The sequence below is a fragment of the Parasteatoda tepidariorum genome, chromosome 12 (genome assembly GCF_982258835.1).
Source record: "Parasteatoda tepidariorum strain Cologne lab strain chromosome 12, Ptep-v5.0, whole genome shotgun sequence".
Classification (NCBI taxonomy): Eukaryota; Metazoa; Arthropoda; class Arachnida; order Araneae; family Theridiidae; genus Parasteatoda; species Parasteatoda tepidariorum.
Window position 1 is genome coordinate 49,559,141 of NC_141766.1, and position 22,858 is coordinate 49,581,998.

Consider the following 22,858-nt stretch of genomic DNA (forward strand, 5'->3'; position numbering starts at 1 on the left):
ATATATATATATATGAAATATATATATATATATATATATATATATATATATATATATATATATATATATATATATATATACTGAATGGAATATACGTGGATATCACGGTCATTTTTCTGACCAAAACCTGTCATTTTTTTCAGGTCTTACACTAAGGCCCTTACGTCATCTTTCTTTATTTTATGTGTTAAAAATTTGTTTCTCTTAACCAGATTACAGATTTTTTTAAAGGAACTTTCAAACTCTTATAAAAATTGTCTTTATAATTTGTATGAATTAGATATTTGTTAGTTTTCACTAAATGTTTATTATTTTAAAAATTTTGAATGTCTGGTAGGGAGATATTTTTGCATACCTAAAAAAACTTTCAAAAATGGACTTAGAATTTAAACAGAATTTAAACAAAAGGTGTTCTGCTTTATTTCGAAAAATTAAATAAGATATAAAGCTATTGAAAAACAATTTAAATGACTAAAATTATTTTGAAAACTTAAATGTTTATTTTTTTAAGCGTGTGCATTTTCTCTGTTCTTTTATCACGAAACTTTTATACAAAGAATGAAAACATAGAGAAAGCAATTCTGGAGGAGATTCACATCGGAAACATGCATAAATGATTATTTTTAAACAGTTTTTCTTAAATTTCATGAATTAAAATAAAACCAGTTTTTTTTTGCTATTTTTTAACATACAAACATGCATAAGTACAATTTTCTTTAATAAAATAATAATATATTTCTTTAATAAGATAACTCGGTCAGGACATTTTAGTTGGTCAAGGTCAGGACATTTTAATATTAAATAATCTTCGACAATTACAGATTTAAAGTAATAAATATGAATCAAGATGGATTTCTTTTTTAAAAGAAAGTTAATAACAAAAATGCTGGTACATTTCCTATTTTAAAAACCACTCAATTTTCATATTAAAAAAAACATCAGAATAAAAAATATTTTAGAAACAAGCATATGTTCATAAACAAGTAAAAATGCATTATGACAAAATAAAAAATCGTTTTTATTATCTTAATGTAACATTTAAAATACGAAAACAATCTTTATATATTAAAAATATGAAAACATAATCTTTATGTAATATTAAAAATAAATACAAAAAGGCCCATAATATAATCACAAACTTTGGTGTTCTTGTAAAAGATAAATCAGTAAAAAATAAATTGAAGCTTAGTATGAAAATTTCCTTGTTCAATGATTTATTTTTCTTTTGGTCTTTAAAATATTCTTGACAAGATTCGAATTTTCATGATAAATTTATGCTCCCTTTCTTAAGAAACATTAAAATAGAACTTCCCATGCCTTAATCAGTTTACTCGTACAACAACAGATGGCGCTAAAGCTGCCCATCAATTTTCGAAAAATATGACAGCCGGTAAGATTTCTTGAAAGTACTTTTTGTCGGAGCAAATTTCTCGAATATATTTAATATTTTTTTCTTTTTTAGTGATAGAAACTTCTATTTATAAAGTTTTCCTTGATAAAAACTTATCTGTCATTTTTCTACGTTTTAACGAGTTAAAAATGATTCTGGTATTCCAATTTTATTAAGTACAATCCAAAGAAATACTTAAACTAGTCCTTTCAAATACGCCACTTTTCATATGTTTGAAAATAATTTTTATATATATTGCCTCAAAATATTAATTTTCTATAAAAATACATACTAATTTGACGAAAGCGTTAAAAGGGGGCAATTCTTAAGACGATACTATATCATGGGAGAAACGTATCATGTCAAATTCTGTATCACCTATGTAAGCATTTCAAAACTTAAAATTTAGTGGAAAGTTAATTCTGGTGAACCTAAATTAACCATGAAGTTTCAGATAATGAAAAATTGTTTCAAATGATAAAATTGCAACAAATTATTGCATAATGACGAAAAAAAAGGACCCCGCAACGCATTCCTAAGTGATCCTGCCTCATTGCATAATTACCCTAAGTATATCGAAGTCTAAAATGTGAACACATGAAAAAATTTTATTCATTTAAGAGCTAAGAACTTGTATTAAGAACTCGGAAAAATCCTGAAAAATAGACTTAAATTTTAAAATATATAACTAAACATTTTTTACAGAATTAAATAGGAATATTTCATTTTTTAGGATTTCCTGACGTAAACAAATTTCAATGATGCTTGGGAATTTGAATTTTTTTAAATGTTTTATTTTCGCAAAAATTGGTGTATTAAAAAAATCTGCAATACACTGTGAAAAAAAAAGAGTTTTTTAAAGTTGAGAAAATATATGTTAAAATAAATGCGTGAAAAATGTGTCAAAATAAATAATAATTGAATTTGAAAACCCCATATATTTAAAATTGAAACAGCATACTCATTTTTGAGCAAAATGAATAGGCGAGAGATGTCGTTGGTTGCCGGCAGGATTCGAATCTAGGATCTCCGGGTTCATAGCAGGATGCTCTAATCTCCATAGTTGCACATGCCAATCCAGGGAGAGTTAGGAAGCTTTATATAGTGGCCGCCGCAATGACGCATCATAAAATACAAATTTTCAATTTCAGTGGTACAAAAAATTGAAATTTGAAAAATATGGTCCCTATAGTTTCGTCAGAAGATAGGCAATTTTAATTTCCCCTTTTTGCTTATTTATCTTAAAATATTTTAAACGAATGGAATGTATTGATTTGTTTTTGATCTTAAACGTTTTATTTGAATTCAAATGCAGCAGATGTTCAATGAATATTTTAAGAAAATAAATTATTGTTATATTTTTATAAAGCAAAAAATTGCCCTTGCGACTATTTAATTCAGTGTTTCCCAAAGTGTGGCACGCGTACCCCCAGGGCTACAGGAACAGTTTAGCGGGGGTACGCGTTCTTTTGCGAAATATCTTGCAACAAACGAAAATTTCACAAAATTTTATTTAGAAACAAAGCTAGCCATGAAAATTTACGATTACGTATTTTTCTATTGGCTATTTTTTGCAAAGTCAACAGTTAATAATTAGGGGTGTCAACAGCCAGTTGTGATTTTTAACTTTTGAGCATTTTTTTAACAGTAAAAATTACATTCATTTTCTTAGTGGCACACAGCGTTACGAAAAATTTAGAAAGGGTACACAGGTGACATAAGTTTGGGAAACACTGATTTAATTGAATCAAAAATATTTGAGTTATTGTAAGTGCGTTGTAAACCATAAAACGGTAAAATATTTATAACGAACCGAGAGTAGATTGTTTCATACTCGAAAGGATTTTATTGCAAACCGTGGCTATAAAAACAGAAAAAATACTCTTCAAAAAATAAAATAGAAAATAAAAGACATCATTCCCAAACACTGAAATAGGGTGTGTCCGAAAAGCAGCAGTGATAGAGCCAATGAAAATATTGAGATAAAATTTCGGTCTTGTTGGAATTTCTAGATAGCTTTTCTTTATTGGCTCACTGTTGACAACTTTTATTATCTTATAAAAATATATTTCAACATTCAATGTTCTCAACTTTATGACATTGAAGATTGTTTTCCACTTTGTGAACTTTAACCAAACACAGATTTTGTTTTGGAAACTCTTGCAGAAGGAAAGCAAATACGCGAATTTCGAAAATTTTGAACAAATAAAAAAATTAAATAAATAAAATGAAAAAAAGAACTTTCAGCAATTAAAAATTGAACAGTACTCATTTTATTTCCTTTAGGTTAACTCTTACGATTTGAGTACCCATTTTTTACTAAGTAGAATATTTTTAAAAAAAAATTGAAAATTTATTTTTTTTAAATTTGAAAAAATAATTTATCGAGACAATAAGAAAAGATACTCTACGTTAGATGCAGGTTATCATAACTTATTTTTAAAAATAAAATAATAATTTTTGCCAAAAAAATGTTCATGAAGAAAAAAGCTTCAAATTCCTGACAACCAGAAAGTACGAATATTTTATATTTTTCTACTAGATAGTTTATTCCTTATTGATTTCTTCAAGTGAATATGTAGCTCATAAATCATAAATGTAGAATATTCTTGCCCTTATTAGATTATAGTAACGAAGCTCTAAAAAGAACTTTTTACGTGATTTCAAATGTCCTAGAATAACAATTCAAAGATAAAAAATTATGTTCCTAATTTTTGGCTTGCACTAAGCGTTTATTGGAAGCAAGAAAAACATTTAGTTAGAAAATTATTTTAAATGAATAATTGAACGATTTAAACAAAAACTACTTACCGCTTCTTTTTCCCATGTCTAAAAATTGCACTGAAAAGGAAAAAGGAAAATTAAATAAATTTAATTTATTCACAAATATTTCTCAATAAGAATTTTTGCAAACAATTTAAATGACAGTAAAATCTTTTTTGAATATCAAATAACAACACAATAGTTTTAAGTTTTATTTAGATAAAATCTTGTAGTTTATATGCGTTGAAAATTATTTTTCCTTGAAGTAAACTATTCTTTTCTTTGTGATGTTTGACTAAAACACATAAATACAAATATTGTAAATGTATTGTTTTATTTTACTTCGAAAAAAATAGAGAATTTTTAAATCCCATTAAAAACTCTCTTTTTATAATGTTAACTATTCATCCCATTAATATCCATTCAAAAATGTCATTTTACTAAACAATTGATAATGCACGATTGCTTAATTAACGTGAATATTTCCCTTTATCTGAATAAAAATCTCCCTTTTCTAAAAGATTGATTGTGCATGAATGTTTAAAAAAAGTGAATATTTATTTTTGTTAACTATCAGATCAAAAATAACTATTTACTAAAAAAAAGAAAATTATAGCGCACTATTTTAAACAAAATGAGAATTTTCTTTTGTTATCTATCACTTTATAAATGCTATTCTTTGACTATTTCAGCTTCAAATGCAGTTATATAGGGTTTTCCTTTAAGACTGTTCTTAATATGCATTTTTCTTTCGAATTCTTATCAAAAATAAAAACAAAGTATATACTTTAAGGGTTGCAAATTAATATTTATTAATTTGTAACAAAATTTAAAATTTCGAATTTTGACAAATCATTGTAGAGGAAGGCGGAATTATTAAACAAGAGAGGTTTGATAGTTGGATTACACATAGAGAAGATGATTATTAGTTATATCTTCAAGTTTCAAATTATAACCTGTTTTCAAACTGCAACCAAAAGTTGAACCTGCTTTGATGTTTATCATATCTTCCTTCCTCTATTGTAATACATCGAATATTGTTTTTCCTTTTCGATGGTGAAACATTAATTTGTGACACAAATGAGTATAATTTCTTCATTTTCGTTTTGATAACGATTTTAAAAATACATATTTAAGGCGGTCTTTAGGGAACACCTTTCTTTTATCACAGTATACAGCCATTTAGGAAAGTAGACAAAAAAGATGCCATCATATAACCCTTTTGCTTTCAATTTTTTTACTTTCTTAACAATAAAAACAATCTTTTCAAGTAGACATCACTAGATATAATTAAAGTTAAAGCAGGAACAAAAAATGAACATTTAGTACTTTCCTCAATTTTATTTTTTGTAATAACAAATAAAATAGTTGAGACATTGATTGTAATAAAATCCACTACGCTTGCTTGCTGGATTTCGCTTCACGGATTATTTCGATGAGTGCCCATAAAAATGTATGTGTGGTTTGCATTTTTCGTTCAGAATTCACAGCTGAAATTCATAAGACTTACTTGAAAAATGTACTTTTCACTATAGCATAATCTTAACTGGTTTTGTTATGAATAAAGTTTGAAAAAAATAAGCATTTACAATAGCTTAAATAAATAAATTTTTGTAATTATTCCTTAAGAGCTTCTGAATTAATATTTTAATTTTACAAATTTGCCGTGCTATGTTAGAAAACTAAATATAGGTTTAATCGCGCATGGTCCAAATGGTACAATGAAACAAAAATATCTAAAAAATATATCTTTTTTTAGGAATCATGAGGTTTTAAAGCTCAAATAATTCAATTTTTTTTTATTCCTCTTATGTTTGTTTCAAACAAACATTTTTTTAAAATCTAGATGTAGAAAATAAATTTTTTTCAATATAATGCTTTTTTAAGAGTTTATGGATTTTTTCAGATGTTCTTTAAAAACAGTCACGCCATTTTATTAAAAAGTAATATTTTCTTCGTAAAATATTTTGTCTATTTTCTTCAGTTAAGATAGTCCTCTTGAGATAGTCCTCTGAATTAATTCGAGTAAACTTAATCTTTAACACTCATTTAATAATTATAAAGATAAAGTTATGTTTTGCGTAAATAAGTATCGCGACACGTTTTGTAGTTTTGACCAACACTGTAGATAGTAGCAATTGGAGAAAATTATAATTTACATTGTTAGTATGTGACAAAATAGATAAATTTTGAAGATAGTTTCAATTTGATTTGAAACTCCTGGGACAATTTTCTGCGAAATCATATAAATCCATCTTAAGATTCGTATATTTAAAACCTTCTTTAAATTCTGCATATAACAATTTCGCATAACCTTAAACTTGCTTCCTCTAATTATCACATCTGGTGCAAACGTTCCCACTTCGGGAAAAAAAAAAAAAAAAATAAGGATTTGTGACTCTGGTATTCAATTCCTGGAATATATTTTGAAGAGGTAGGAAATTAATATGAGTTGCATATACTCAAAAAATACAAATGTTTTCATTCCCATCTGAATCATGTATCTATGTTCTATTTTGTCTAGTCGGACAGGCGGCCGAGTTTATACGTACTAGAGAGTACTTACGCGTATTAAAGAGTACGTATATGGGAGTACTGCAAGGAGATTTTAGGCCATTGCACAGTGGGCCAGCATCCAAGGTTTCGTGGCCAAAATTAGTATTTCGATAAAATTTGTTTCAAAATTTGGGGGTTTTTATGTGCAAGGTAAATTGAATTCATAGTTGAAACTTTGAAATACACTAAAAATTAAAAAAACAAAAAAACAAAATGGTGAGTGAAATATGGCGAGCAAAAATAAAAAAAAATAATATAGTATGTTTAAATAATTAAATATAGCAAAGAAAATATAGTAATTTTCTTAATTTCATATTAAAAATGAAAAGCAAATTATATTTCCAAAGTAATATTACAAAATAGCGAGAATTAATTTCAAAATAACGCGAAAGCATGAAAAAGAAGCATAATTTTCGTTTTTCGGTATATTTAGTTCACCTTTGCAATATGGGCAAAATGGGGCAGGTTTTCTCGAAAGAAGAAACATCAAAGAAGACTACAAAAAAAATTCAGCTAATTACCTTGTGGAACTTTTGTAGATAAGTTTCGAAAGTGATTCCAACATTGTAAAATGTCAAATGATAAGATATAAACTATAAGTTTGTCAAGATTATTAACTAATCCAATAAATTGAAAAATTTTACTATAATTTCAGACTAATTACTCTGATAAAAATGCAACAGTAAGGTGAAATTCCTATATACTCGTATATTTCTGAAATATAAATTTAAAAGTTAAATTTAAAATAAAAATTTTAACATATTATTCACTACATTGTACTCTTGTCGGTCCAAAAAAGTAAATTGTAATGTTCGGAATGATTATGAATACTTAATTTGGGCGATATTAAAACTGCCTACACATATTTTAGTTGAAAATTTAATTTTGACTTTTGGCCAAAGATCATGGTCTTCTGCCCACTGTGCATTGCAGTGAAAAAGCCCAGTTTCATATATAATATCATAGGCTATGAAGGGAGAATCGCATATATGTGATAAAGGTCTTCAAAGAGTTGTCACATCAATATAAAAATGTTAATGCCCACTTTTTCAGCTAAGTATGGGTATAAATATTTTATTAAATGCTTGGACTAAACGCGTTTATATGAATTTTTAGTTCAAATATAGTTGAATATTTTTAAAATTTATTTTTTAGAATTCCAAATTATTTGATTTGGAATAACTATGAACTGCAGTAATATAATATACTATGATTAATAAACTTATCATTAATTATACAGTTTAAACTAATTTTAGTAGTCAATAAGTATTGATCATAACCCAGATAGCTACCAGTCTCTTATAATCAACCAGTCACTCTTATTGTTCTTATAGTTATAAGAAACTTCAACGATTTGCAGAAGGTTTAAGAAAATACAACGTTTGCGATAAGGTTTCTTATTGTCCGACAATATTCATCCAGATAGCATTCTAAGGTTGATTTTATTGTCAACATAAACCTTTATTACAGAGCCCAACTATCTTTAAAATTGTTTTGCGAGTAAACCATGCAGCCTTGAAGCAATGTTAACAACAACTTGAACAATGTTAACATGAACAACCCTTTCATATCGCGATTGAATCTGCCTCTACAAAATAAGGCTAGAAACACTTACTGAAACTGAGGATGAATCATCTATCGCCAATCAAGAGTAGAAAGTGTTTTCAAAAAGTTCACCTTCTCAAGGTTTATTTTAGATTTTAAGGCCATCACTGAAACAAGGCTTATTTAAAAAGGCGTTTATGTAACTTCTTTAACACTTCAAAAGTGAAAGTTGGCCCGAACAGAAAATAAATGTTGAATTCGAGAGCCCGGGCATAGCTAGAATGAAAAAAAGACAAAAACTAGATTTTATTTTATTTTATTTTATGACCGTCGTTGAACAGCCGACCCAATGCTTGTGGGATTACGACTACTAAAGTTCAACTCAGTAGCCTTGTAATTTTGAACTCAAACTAGAAGACAAGGGAACTTCTGGATCAAGTATTGGGAGAAATTTGCTTTCGTTGAAGATTTTTTGATGGAACTAACCCGCATTTGCGTTACATGGAGAGGGAGACCAGGAGAGCCTCCCACGGTTAGCCTGACGACAAGGGGACTCTAACCTATGATCCATTGAGGAATTCGTATCGACCAGCCTTGTCTGGAAATCGAACCCGGTTCACCTAATTGGAAGGCTCTATCCCCTGAGCCATCGCGGCTCAAAAAAAAAAGCAAGGTTTAGAGTACAATTTATTTTTTAAAATTTTTGCATGCCGTTATATCAAGGAAAGAAGCTTGGTATGCTAGTTTTTCTACTAAGTTTAAAAAAGGATTAATTAGTCAACCCTTTAACGCCAACCAAATGAATACGAAAATACAAAGTTTGCCGTAAGGATGCCTGCTATCTGGATAGCATTATAAATTATTTTATTGTATGAAAATTTAGTGTTTTAAACTTTTTTATCTTTCACGCAGAAACAGATAATTTTATTGTGATAACTAAACTAATCATTAAGTGGCAAAGTTGAAATTATTATTTTAGTATTCATAAACTGCATAGATTTCTAACCTCTTAAATTGAATGCACGAAACTATATACAAACAACATATAGACATCTCAGCTAGGAGTTCGCAGAAATTAAATTTACAAAAATACAACTTTGCTCTTCGTTGACTTTATAACCAGTATTTTCCACCGCTTGGTTCTCTAGGGGCAACAGCTATGAAAATATCTACCAACAAAGCATATCTTAACAAAACAAGATATTTCGAACAGAACAATTCCTATTAAAGGAATAATTTCGCTGAAATGAAGTTTAGATTATTAAGCGTCAAATATTTCGAGAACTGAAATTGAACATCTGCAACAAGAGACCGAGATTCTCGAAATTAATAAGGTTCGAGAAACGAAATTGAAATGTTTGGAATGGGCTAAAATGGTGACACGGAGCAATAAGGGAAATAACTTGTAACACTTTCTTTGTTTTCATAATAATTTTCTACCTAAAACTGCCTACGCCAATACTTCAGAAAATTAAACTTTCAGACCTTTTAAAAGTAATTTTCTTAAAGCTATTTTCAGGAGTCGCTTAATAACATGTTTTAAAATAGAAATATTAGGAAAGCGAAAATAAATGTATATGCATAAATTTATTGGATTTTTTTTTAAATATTAACCTTTAAACATCAATTATTCGCATAGAGGTATTTTATATTTTGTATAAATATGAACTTTAAAAGTTTCATTGTGCTTTCTTTAATGACACAAAATATATTTCATTATTGAGTACAATATATTTCTTTATTGAGACAATATATACAATATAATATATGCAATACAATATATACAATACAATGTAATGCAATATATTTCATTATTGAGAAAAATACATTTAATTATTTTTGATTATGTAAATTATTTGATTATACTTATTGATTATTTGAATATATTATGTTATCTTAGTTAAAACTATAAATAAGATGTAGTTCTGTTTATTAACAACTTCAAAACGATGATCAACAACTACTTTAAAAAATAACGCTGAAAAAGAAAATATGGTTAAAACTGCCAGAGTATGCCATACCAAATCTTGTAACATCAAAATCTTCTTAATGTTTACCAAATGCACCCTGGCAATGATTTTGATAAGGTTTCGTAAATGTGGTAAAATTTGGTAGTTTTATCATGATACTTTACAGCACGGCATAAAAACCATTTATTTGGTCATTTTTCTATAAATGAGTGATAATAAGAACTATAATTTTGAAAAACAGAATTTCTGGTAAATAGTTGCCATATGAACGGAACAATTACAAATTGAATAGTTCAAATAGCGTATATTTTGTTATAAGTAAACAGAATTATTGTTTAATTTCACCAGAAATATTAGTATCATACATTACAGAAATTTTAACAGAATTTCCCTGTGTATGATTTTTTTAAATTCACAACTCAAAAAATAAAAATAAATCAAATTCTAATGCAAAATAAATCTTTAAATTTTTTACACACTAATAACAACAAAAAAATGATTAAGCATGAATATTTGTATTAAAATACGAAGACAAACTTTTTTTATACTGAAGTGTAATATTTTTAGTTGTGTCAACAAAAAAAAAGACACCTCGATTTTTTAATTGTTTCATTTTTTTTAATTGCCATTCATTTTTTTAATTTACTTTGCAATTATCTTTTGTATACATTTTGCGTAGCTCCACAGTACAAAAAAATTCTGCATTATGGAGAAAAAAAATAATTCTGAAATAATTTAAGGATCTCATTTATCAGTGCTCGCTGAGATATTTCTAAATTGTTCAAATTACCTAAACTTCTCATAGTAAAAAACGGTGAAGAAATTCTAGCCCTGATAAATATACTAAGCAATTATGCAAATTTTTAACGTTTACAGCTCAAAAAGGTCTTTTGAAACGATTATAGTTTTTTATAAGCGTATATCTTTAAAATTATTAATACCTAAGGCAGTAAATTTCACGTTCAATCGATAATAAATTTATTTCCTTTGCTTTTTTTTGTTTATAGGAAAGAAACTAAAAAAGTAATTTGTTAAAAATTTAATACCAAGTCATTTATGCCACGTTTATCTGATTCTACTAACACTGGATAATCAATAAGGGCACAAAAGTGTTAAGTGTTTAATGTAGTAATTTTTGAATCCGAATTTATAAACCAAGGAAATATGAGTTATAGACTTGGAATTAGTTAAAGGAACATTTTCTCAAAGTTTTACAATTGTTGATAAAGTATAACTCCAATAAGAAATACATTTTAAACCTATAGATCAGTGTTTTCCAAACATATGACTTTAGTGTACCCTTTCTAAAATTTTCGTAATTCTGTGTATCACTAATAAAAAAATGAATGTATTTTTTTACTATAAAAAAATTACACAAAAGTTAAAAATCACAACTGGCTGTTGACACCACTAATTATTAAATGTTAACTCAGCGCAAAAAATAGCCAATAGAAAAATACGTAATGGTAAATGTTCATGGCTAGCTTTGTTTTTAAATAAAAAATTTTGAAATTTTATTTTCTTGCAAGATATTTCGTATAAGAGCGCGTACCCCTACTAAACTGTTCCCGTACGCCTGGGGGTACGCGTACCACACTTTGGGAAACACTGCAATAGTGCTATAAATATGTTTGTCAGAACCTTGAAAAATATTGAAGTTTTCGCACGTTTTTTGCACGTAGTTATAAAAGTTATATAATTCAGTAAATATTTTCATTTTCTTATTTTTCTTATTTAATAATAGTTGACAAACTTTCGAATTGAAAAGTACACAGTTTTTTTACATTATTTAAAAAAATTTTAAATGGCAAAAAACAAAATTTGAGTGAAATCGACTGAAAAGTTCCTGAGAAATCAAATTTGTAAAAAAGTCTTTATTTTAAAACATAGATCTTTAAAACAATCATTAGAAACAAGGATAAAAATGCATGTCTTTTTTTTTCTAAACCTAAACATTCACTACTCCATTATCAAAGAAAGATTTTACATGTATGTACCCATTTTTCTCAAAATCATGTTAGACATTTTAAAATCGAAAACAAAAAGGAGACATTAAATTTACGGATAGAGAACTTTATTAAAAATTCCAATTTTCTTAGCAAATGCAAAGCTCGAAAGTAGTATGCTTAGAACTAGTTTGTAAAAGTTAAAAGGAATACACAAATTTAAAAGAGTTGGAATGAAAATTAATGTAAAAATACCTCAAACGAAATATACATGAAGAAGTTTGTTTTTGTACGTGCTTTATGTTTCTGTGTAATTTAAAAAAAAGTTTGTAAAGGAAGTTGGAATTAAAAGAGCCTTTCATAAATATTTATAATTGCAAATAATATAACTTTGAAAAGGATCTTATGAGAAAAAGGGAAAACTGCATTTTAATTCCGACATTTTTCAATGATAATTTATGAGAATTTTTTATTACTATAGATTACTCAAAATTAAATATGGCTTCAAATTAATAACTCAACTTCAAATTAATAACTTATTCAAAATAATAACTATAATAAAAATATTCTTTCACAATCACTAAAGTTTTGTTAACTATATTATTTAATCTGTTTAAATTGTTGATATGATTTCTTTTGATTAGAAAGTTACATTTAATACACTTGTATAGCATTCTATTTTTCATTTTTCATATAATATTTTCAAAGAATTTAGATGCAGTATTAATATTATATATATATATATATATATATATATATATATATATATATATATATATATATATATATATATATATATATATATATATATATATATATATATTTATATATATACTTTTTTTTGATCACAAAGAAGAAATAACAAAGATTAGTTATTTGAAAGGAATGAACATTTTTCTAGTCTTAAAGTATAAAAATCTAAGAAAATATCCGCGTACATACATAAGAATGTTACTCTTAAAAAGTGATAAGTACAAACGAGGTTTAAATACGCGGTTTATTGACATTTGTGTGCATAACAGCAATATTGGTTGGATGTATATTTATTTTGAAGAAAAATGGAAGAAGAAATAATTATATAAAAAAGATATTTAATCTCTTGATTTTAAATGTTTTAATATTAACAAAAATGCGCAATATTACATTTCTTAATATAACCTCTCTTTCTCACCCTTGTCGTAAACTGTTGTTGTTAATTTACGTCGCACTAGAGCTGCACAATGGGCTATTGGCGACGGTCTGGGAAACATCCCGGAGAATGATCCGATGACATGCCATCACAATTTTGATCCTCTGCGAAGGGGATGGCAGCCCCGCTTCGGTAGCCCGACGACCTGCGCGCGAAGTCGAGCACTTTACGGTAGAACAGTTTAACGAGGACCAATACCGATCACCCTCGGTCCCTACGCAGACTGATCCAAGTGGTCACCCACCCGCACACTGACCGTAGCCAGTGATGCTTGACTTTCGTAATCTGCTGGGTACCGTGCCTTAACGATCAGTCCACTGCGGGACTTTCGTAAACTGAAAATAAATTAAGGAAACCTCGATTCCCTTCAAGAGTGACACCATTTATGAATGATACTTTTGCATTTGTAACATTAAAAAAAAATGTGTAATATAAAATATGTTCAATTATTAGAATTTTGAAGAACATTGAAAAAGGTTTCTAAATTCTTTAATTAACCGAGTGTCACGACCCATAAATAGTAAATATTTAAAGAAAAAGTAAAAAAGGTATAAGTGTACGGTTTACTCTTAATGAAAGCTGCCATTCTCCTTAAGTTTGAAAATCTATTGCAAAATCTGTCACCAGATGGCGTTTCTTATGAGAAAAGCTATAGAACAATTATACATATATTTCTATGAGTAACTGTTAATTTTAGCCTCTGACTTAGTTGCTGATAATATATTTATTAAAATTTTCATACCTTATTAAACAGACGTACACTTATTAAATAGACGTATACTTAGTAAATAGATGTCAAAACTGTTAAAAATATAAAAACTGAAGTTCCATTTTTATTAAAATTTTCATTTTAAAAAAACAATTTATTTACCCTCCTAGTAATTAGCAATTAAATTGTATATTTCTTATATAAGCCTTGACTTTAAGGAGAGAAAAAGCAGAAAAATTGCTCAAATTTTGCTTTTTTGTTATTTATTGCTTTGTAAAAGGGTTGCTTCGAAATAAAAGTCATTTATAACATTTTTAAACAATGAGTAAGCACTGCGGAACAAATTTTTTGTAGCATTTATACAAATATAGCTTAAATTGCTTGGGGTGATATCAAATCTAAATTGAGTTTTGTTTCTTAAGCTGCGGATTTTGTTTTAAATGACAGTCTATTTTTGTCGAAATGTACAAGTTTAAAAACGTTATATGTGACAGAAGTTATATGTGACATAAGACATAAATGTGTCTTAAGTCTTCTGGGAGAGTTAGGGCACATCATCAGGATTAAGTCTGCATAGGAATTCATGCCCGGAAATGTTGTCCTATATGACTAGGTACGCTTTCATATCATGACCTGTTCATAATCACACGAAGAAATAATTCATAATAGGGTACGGTACTTCTATTTATGGCACACTAGAGCTGCGCAATGGCCTATAGGCGATGGTCTGGGAAACATCCCTGAAGATGTTCTAGAGACAACATACATACGTTTTACAAAGAGGACGCATTCACACACCATCCATTCATTCGCAGATCGTGATTTTGATCTGAACTAGAGCACGATCAATCCCCGATCCAGTACCCCCAAAGGTATTGATTTATTGCAGGAAATTGGAGAACTTTGTGACCCTAACAGATTTAAGGAGAACCAGTCAGTTTATAATATGGAAGCGTGCCCCTAGTAGTGAATGACGTCACTTTAATATATAGGTTATTTTTAATTCCCCTAAAATTATGTTGCTACAGCTACGTTACCTCCTGTTATATGTAACATTTTTAAACTTACATATCTGGACATAAATTAGGTTAAAAATATCATTAAAAAGACTATAATTTGGAGAGAAAAACTAATTGCAGGTTTGAAATCAGGGATACGAAAGTATCTTCTTCTTAGGCACTACAGCTGGTTACCGGCCAAGGACGTATCAGTCAATTTACCCTATTTAAATCTATTCGATGCTATATTTCTCCATCTATTATTAACTTCCAGATCCTTTAACAATTTTTATACTCTATCTAACTAACTTGTTCTAGGTCTTCCTCTTTTTCTTTTTCCCTCTGGTGTTTCAAGATTATTTAGATTTTATTATCTTAGATTTATTAAAAAAATATCATGCAACAGAATAAATTTTGCAGGATTATTTACTTAAAATTGCAATAAAGTACTTACCACCAAAATAAACTCCGGCTGCTGCTCCAAGAGAAACAAATATAACTGCAAGAATGACACAGGCACACGCAGTTGGTGTGCAGCCTTCTTTGTGGGTAAATTTAATTTGATGACTATCCCCACTTTCACTCGGTGTACCACAACTACTGCTGTTAGTGATTGCACTAAAAGGAACTGAACGTTGTTGCAAAGCGTCCATACTCAGGCCTCTAAAAGAGAAAAAGAAATCATAAGCAAAAGAAGTGGATTATCTAAACTTTAATAACAAAGTTGTCTGTAAGAAAAACACAGGAAATATTGTGACAAAGTATAATTTAAATGTTCTTTTTGTCTGTGCAACAATACAGAAATGCTTGTTTCAAGCTTGATTCTGATTAAGGAAAATTATTTTATTATTATCTTTTTATCTTCAATGTTACTTTCTAACTGGAACGAACAAGTCGAATATACATAGTACCATAAAAATATACAGTTAAATAATTGCTTAATCTACAAACTTCAACACGAAGGGGTTCAGTGAGCACCGATGTAACACGGAGAATGCATGTAAACACCGTCAAAGATCAGTTTCCCAAAATGTTAATAAGTATTTTATGTTATTTTATAACCGTCGTTGAACAGCCGACGCAAATTTAAGTTTACGACTACCAATGTTGAACTCCGTAGCCTTATAATTTTAAACCCAATCCTAAAGACAAGGGAACTCCTGGATCAGTACCCCCAGAGGTATTGACTTGATATGGAAAACTTGGAAGACTTTGTGACCCCGATGGATGTAACGTGCACCAGTTGCCCTTCAATACACGAGATTCTTCGGTCGTCTGGATTCGAACTCCCGTTCTCACGATCACCAGTCCAACGCCTTTCCAACTAGGATATCCCGACCCAAGTTAATAAGTATTTTTCTTAGTTAATAAGTATTTTTATATTGAACAGTCGACCCAATTTTGGGTTTACGACTACTAATGTTCAACTCCGTAGCCTTGTAATTTTGAACCCAATCCTGAAGATAAGGGGACTCTTGGATCAAGTATTGGGAAAAATTTGCCTTCTTGAAGGATTTTTTTTTTGATGAAACTAACCTGCATTTGCGTTACACGGAAAGGAAGACCACGAGAACCTCCCACGGCTAGCCTGACGCCAAGGGGATTCTAACCCATGATCCGTCTAAAACTGAGGACGTTTCACGTCAGCACTGTGGTCGGTCGCAAGCCGGAAGCGGTATTCGTATCAATCAGTCCTTGCTGGGATTCGAACCCGATTCACCTCATTGAAATTATTAAGTATTATTGATTGTGCTGCAATTTTTGTCATGTCATTCATTTAAATGTTAAATAATTAAGTTAAGTAGTTGAAAAAAGAAGACAGCAATACCATACGAAAATGTTAAGAAATATTTTTCGAAGAAAGGATTCAGATTATTGTTCTTCTTGTATGTCCTGTTTTATAAGGTTTTTATACAATTCTTCTAGAATGATATTTGTATAGAAGCAATAAAAGCTGTATTTTTCTTGAGTTCGTTATATTATTCCGCCGTTATTATTCCGCCTACATGATTCCGTTATATTATTCCGTTACATTATAAAGCTACATACTTAAGCTAACAAAAACATTATTAGGACTGTATTTACAAATAACTTCCTGCAAGAATCCGGTTTAAGAAATATTGTGAAGATTACTTACGTAAGAGGTTGTTAACATCAATCATTACATTCATATCAATTTGAATATTATCTTTATTAAATAACTGAATGAAATTTCAAGAAAAAACATCGATTTGGAGGGTGCATAGATAAATCGATACACCCTCTGGTGACTATGATTTCGTTGTAACTTTAAACAAATTAGTTAAACTAATTAGATTTTTTCCTTCTGAGAAAAGAAAAAAAAACTTAGAACTTAGAATTAAAAATAAAAATAGGCTACACTGTCAACCAAACAAATATCAGAAACTTAAATAAAAATGCTTAATTAAAAATAATTTCGATCAATAAAATTCCAAAAAATATTCACTGCCAGCTTTTGATCTGTTTTTAGAACAGCTCCTAAAAAAGGACGTAGAAGTATACGTTTAAAACAGAATTTTTTAAATTTATTTTTCATACTTTTATTCATTATTTTGTATTAACTTGGGTCAAAATAAGTGAAAAATATTATATCTAGCATTTTAATAATTTATGGTTATGAAATACAACATGAAAGCATATCACGCATTTTAAAGCAGAAAATACAGCATATTTTCTGTATTGAAGATAAAATCTTCCAAACACGACTCACTTCCAAACAATAATTTTTCTTCAAATTTGCAGTTATTTAGATCTAACGGAAACAGTTATTCGGCATTGAAAATCAGAATTGAATTTACAGAAACAATTATAGATAAGTTTTCGAATGTTAATGAAAAAAAAATTCAAACTACTTTTTCGGGTTTTATATTTTAGTACAAATATAATTCCGATAATCTAACAGACTTTTTAGTAAATATTTAGACTGGTAACATATATAAAAAAGACTAAAATATATTTTAATTATATTTTTTCATAATTAAAAAAGACCAAAATATATTTTTAATATATTTTTTCATAATTAAAAAAGACCAAAATATATTTTTAATATATTTTTTCATAATTAAAAAAGACCAAAATATATTTTTAATATATTTTTTCATAATTAAAAAAGACCAAAATATATTTTTAATATATTTTTTCATAATTAAAAAAGACCAAAATATATTTTTGTAATTAGAGTGTCAAAAAAATATATAAAAGGGGCACTGGTGTCCCATCTGCGTCAAAGGGTTAAAGGTACTTTTGTCTATCCTAGGTTAAAGGTACTATTCATAGAAAATTTTAAATGAAAAGCAAGCTATTGTGATATTAGCTACGCACTTTTTATCCTAATTCATATTTGAATGCGTGTAAATGAGGTACCAATGATGAATATACTAGGATTGTTGTATTATGGAAAGGCGAAGAAACTTATTTGGAAAGTAATGCCTGATATATGCACATGTCTGAATATCTGAACTGATTGACTGCTTTGATCTCAGATAGCTATAGCTACTAAAGATGAAATAAATGTGACATATGCCTATTAAAGAGACCTGTTTCTGTCAACGTCCCAAAAGGACAATAAAGTCTTGTAACTGTTCAATCTGGAGAAGGCTATATTTATGCATTATGCATGAAGTGCTTTTGGAAATAGGCCCCTCTATTGAATCTTCACGTGCAAGACATTAGTAACAGCTGCACTTTTCCACGATACATACTTGAAATAGAACATGCTTCAGACTTAGCTGTCACTATCAGAGAAGATCTGCTTAGCATTCAGTGAACATCGAATGGGGTAAAGTTTTGGCAATGATGCTTTAGAAGAGGATTCGATGTCAAAAGCGCAATTTTGAAAAGATAAAGAAATGTGTATTCAGTTGAAATCGCTTTCTTTTTGGTCAAATATTTTTCTATTTTGTTAGAATTGATAATGTAAAGGGTTTTTAAAGAATATGGTAAAATAATGAAAATTTTTGTGAAGATTCTTAAAGAGTTTAAAAAAAAAGTTTTTTGTAAGAATTTCAAACAATGATAAATTTTTCAGTTTTTTCTAAATTGTTATGTCAGGCATCAAAATAAAAAATGTTTAGGGCGATTTCACACTGTGAAAATTTCGAGATCAAATAACGATAAAATGTACGGTTACTCAATTTGCTGATGCCATTTCCATTATTTATTACCGGGACATGTTACCGAACAAGAAATCCGATGTAAATTTGAAATAATAAATTAATGTAAAATCACTGAATCACTCTAACTAAATAAATATTACGGTAAAAATTACATAGTGATATTTTACTATAGAATGGATTTGCACCCAATGCAATGGATGATGCACCTAAAAGGCCAGTATATTTAACCGTAATTTGATCCTGAAATTCTTACAATGCACTGTGCAGGAACAATTAGAAATTATTATTTTCTCATTTTTTTTATATAAATGTGACTAATATGAATACAATTATATTTATTATATTCTAAACATTCACAATTAAAGCTAAGATATTTCAGACATTGATACGCATTTGCAACACATTTTTGGAAAACAAATATTAATTAATTATATGAGTCAAGAAAAAAAGGAATCATTCTTTAGATACTTATATGAATATTTATAAAAACTTTCCGGAATAATTTGCCATTAATTTTTGCAATTCAATTAATGCGAGAATATTTGTGTAATATCCTTTTACAGTGAATGAATAAAAATATTAAAAAGATGGATTTAGCTGATTTATTAGCATTTTCTAATAAAAAGTTTATTTTTCCCTGAAAAAGAATTATTTCTGTATAGAAGACTGCAAATTAAAAGAATATTATTTTCTTAGAAACGTTTTGTTATCCCTTATGAAATTATATTTTTATTAATTTCATGTAATATTTCATTAGGATGATTTTACTCCCGAGTTTTAATAGTTTTTTAAATATGTTGTATGCTAGAATCAATAATATGAAATGTAAAATAATTAACTAGAAAGGTATAAAGAAAGTCATGATGCTTTTATAATTTGGTTTGATTTTTAAACGTCGGTTTTTTAAAAAAAACTGATAAAGAAAATAATAAATAAAATAAATCCCTATCATACATAATCTTGAGTTTTTATAACATTTTCCAAAAACACAATATCAGAATTTTAAGTTATTAATTTCTTTTAAAAAATAGCATTATAATTAAAACTTTTTAGCGCACATTAAATGATGAGAAATAAAAGAAGCAAACAACATTTTCCTTAACATTAATTCAAAGTCAACCTCGCTTAAGAATCGTCCCCAAAAAAGGTCCCTATACTAAAGAACACTTAGGTACAAAAATAGGGTTTGTATCCATGGTAATTTCAAAAATGATCTATTTAAATTATTCTTATAATAAAAAAATACCTTACCAAAGAGGCAAAATTGTTACAACCTAAATAAAAAAAAGAAAGGCTACCGATCTAGGCCATAAAGTTTTTTTTTGACGTCTTTCTGAAATAAATTACTGCTTATTGATGTTCTATACTACATCGTATTACTGCAGGCAGCTAGGAACGCTCTTACAACTTTCATTCCCAGGAGTCTCACGGCAAAAAGATAGATCAAGGGGAAAAAAAGTAAACCAAATTCACCCTATGTGACCAATTTTTATGTTTACATGTATAGTTTACTAATGAAATGTTACTTTAATCACTAAGAACTGTGAGGATCATACATAAGTTTTACTGCAATTAGGGGATTACTATTTTGCCTTTATTTCCAGATTAGTTTTATTCCCTTAGGGTGGAGTTCTCATCGCTTTTTCTATTTCTTCAGTGAAATAACCCAATATATTTGTCTTGTTTGAATAAAAAGTATTTTTATTTCTTCAGTGGTATTGAAAATGGTTCAGATTTTATATTTATTAGATTAGATTTATATTATATCAGATTTTATATTTTTCAGATATATATATATATATATATATATCCCTGACCCGTCAGTTGCAAATTTTGCATGAAATACATTGCTATGCAATGCAGTGAATAAATTAATGCTTTTGCCTACGAGATGAAACATAGGTGCCATACGTATATGACATCAAATATAAATGATACTTACTTACTAACACAGACGATTTTTATTCTCATATTAATGGCAACAGTAGAAGAGTCTAAATAATTGTTTGGCAGCGCTTAGTTCTTTGTAAGTTATTTTCCTTTTTTTTTAATAACATATATCATAACTGAGTCTTAAGTTTTTAATGCAGTTGCACAATAAATAATAATTAAATTTCTAACAAAAGAAATTGTCAACTCTATTGAAATTTTGATCGGCAGAATTCAGCGCAAGTGACGAAGGAAAGTTCGAGAAATTAGTGCTACAACAGAGATGAGTAATGGAAGTGTGCAAAGCATAATTCATGACAATTTGGAATTTTGAAAAAGCCCAGTGAAATGGTTGCCTAGAATTTTGAACACAATTCAAAGGGATGCAAGGAAAGACATTTGTCAAAAGCCGTGGTTATACAATAGTTACATGTATTTCACTGGGAAACAGTTGAATACCCTCCATATAGCTTAGACTTGGCACCCTCGCACTTTACTCTACATACGTTTTTTTTTTTTTTTTATTAAAGAAAGATATTTTTCTCTAAGATGCGTTAAGTGATATGTTTAATAGCATAGAAGCCAAAATTGACGGTTTAGCAATAAACGCAAATATTATTTTATTTAAATGTACTTTGTTTGTATCACCAATTGATCAGTTTAAAACAAAAATGAAAATTTATTTCTAGGGCACAACACCGAGTTGGACAATCTGTATCTACTTAAATATGTCAAACAGCCTAACAGCTTTCATTTAGCCGGAAATTATAGCTATTAAGTGGCCATTTACAACTCTCTATTGACCATTTTATTATTTTTCCTCACGAAAAAAAGATTTTTACTATGGCCGAGGTATTCATATTTATATATCAATGTGCCAACTGCCCATTCATGTCAAGTTTAATAAAATGTGCTTAAAAAATAAAATAGTTCTTAAAAATATAAATAAAAAAGTCTTTTTCCATTGAATCAGGTTTGTCATATTTAAAAATACGACTTATCGTTGAGTAAATGCAGATCCTAATTTCCTTTTATATTTTTTTTAACTATGCCGATACAGCTAAACGTGGAAATCTATAATTTTTTATAGAATTAATGTACTTAATAAAGCATAGGAAATTTCTAAAATTATAAAACAAATTAAATTAGAAAAATATTTTAACATTCAGCTGTTGACATTTAGGTCCAAAATCTGTTATATGAAATTAAAAAAAAAATCAGCTGAAATAATTCCTGGAAACCGTTAAATATTTCTAGTTAATCAGTTAAATCAATAACAAAGATATAAGTAATTTTAATAGAAAAAAATATCATGTCTTCTTAAGATATTTTCATTTCTGCAACAACGAATACTTCATTAAAATAACATTGTGTATAACTTCAAATACCTCTCGAAAATTTAGTAAAGATTAAAAAAATAATTGCTTTACGACCACACTTTTCTTTTTCGAAAATTCTCGATTTTGCGAAAAACCAATAAATTAAAATCAGTAAAAACTTAATAAAACTTTAGAATAAGCTTTATTCTTTGAGGGATATTTTTTCTTGAAAATTTTGAACACTTTAAATGTCTTGTAGTAAAGTAACTTCAGAGTGCTATTCTTTCAAGTGGTCTAAAATTAAGAAAAAAGACAAAAAAGCATAACATTTTAAGAAAGTAGGGACCAAAAAAACTTAAATCATTAATTAATCTTTTTCTTTTAGAAAGAGTGTATTTCCGCTGATTT

The 22,858-nt window shown here is 28.1% G+C and overlaps 1 protein-coding gene across 4 annotated transcripts in view; it reads right to left on the bottom strand.

The window, feature by feature from the left end:
• The window catches only part of LOC107455346 (atrial natriuretic peptide-converting enzyme), a 411,323-nt gene that overhangs the window by 71,440 nt on the left and 317,025 nt on the right, over positions 1 to 22,858 (bottom strand). For all 4 annotated transcript variants that reach the window (XM_071188087.2, XM_071188086.2, XM_071188085.2 and 1 more), the window contains 2 exons: positions 15,521 to 15,729; positions 4,202 to 4,231 (listed from right to left, as the gene is read on the bottom strand). In XM_071188087.2, the coding sequence (XP_071044188.2) occupies positions 4,202 to 4,231; positions 15,521 to 15,729 (239 nt within the window). The remainder of the gene's footprint in view (positions 1 to 4,201; positions 4,232 to 15,520; positions 15,730 to 22,858) is intronic.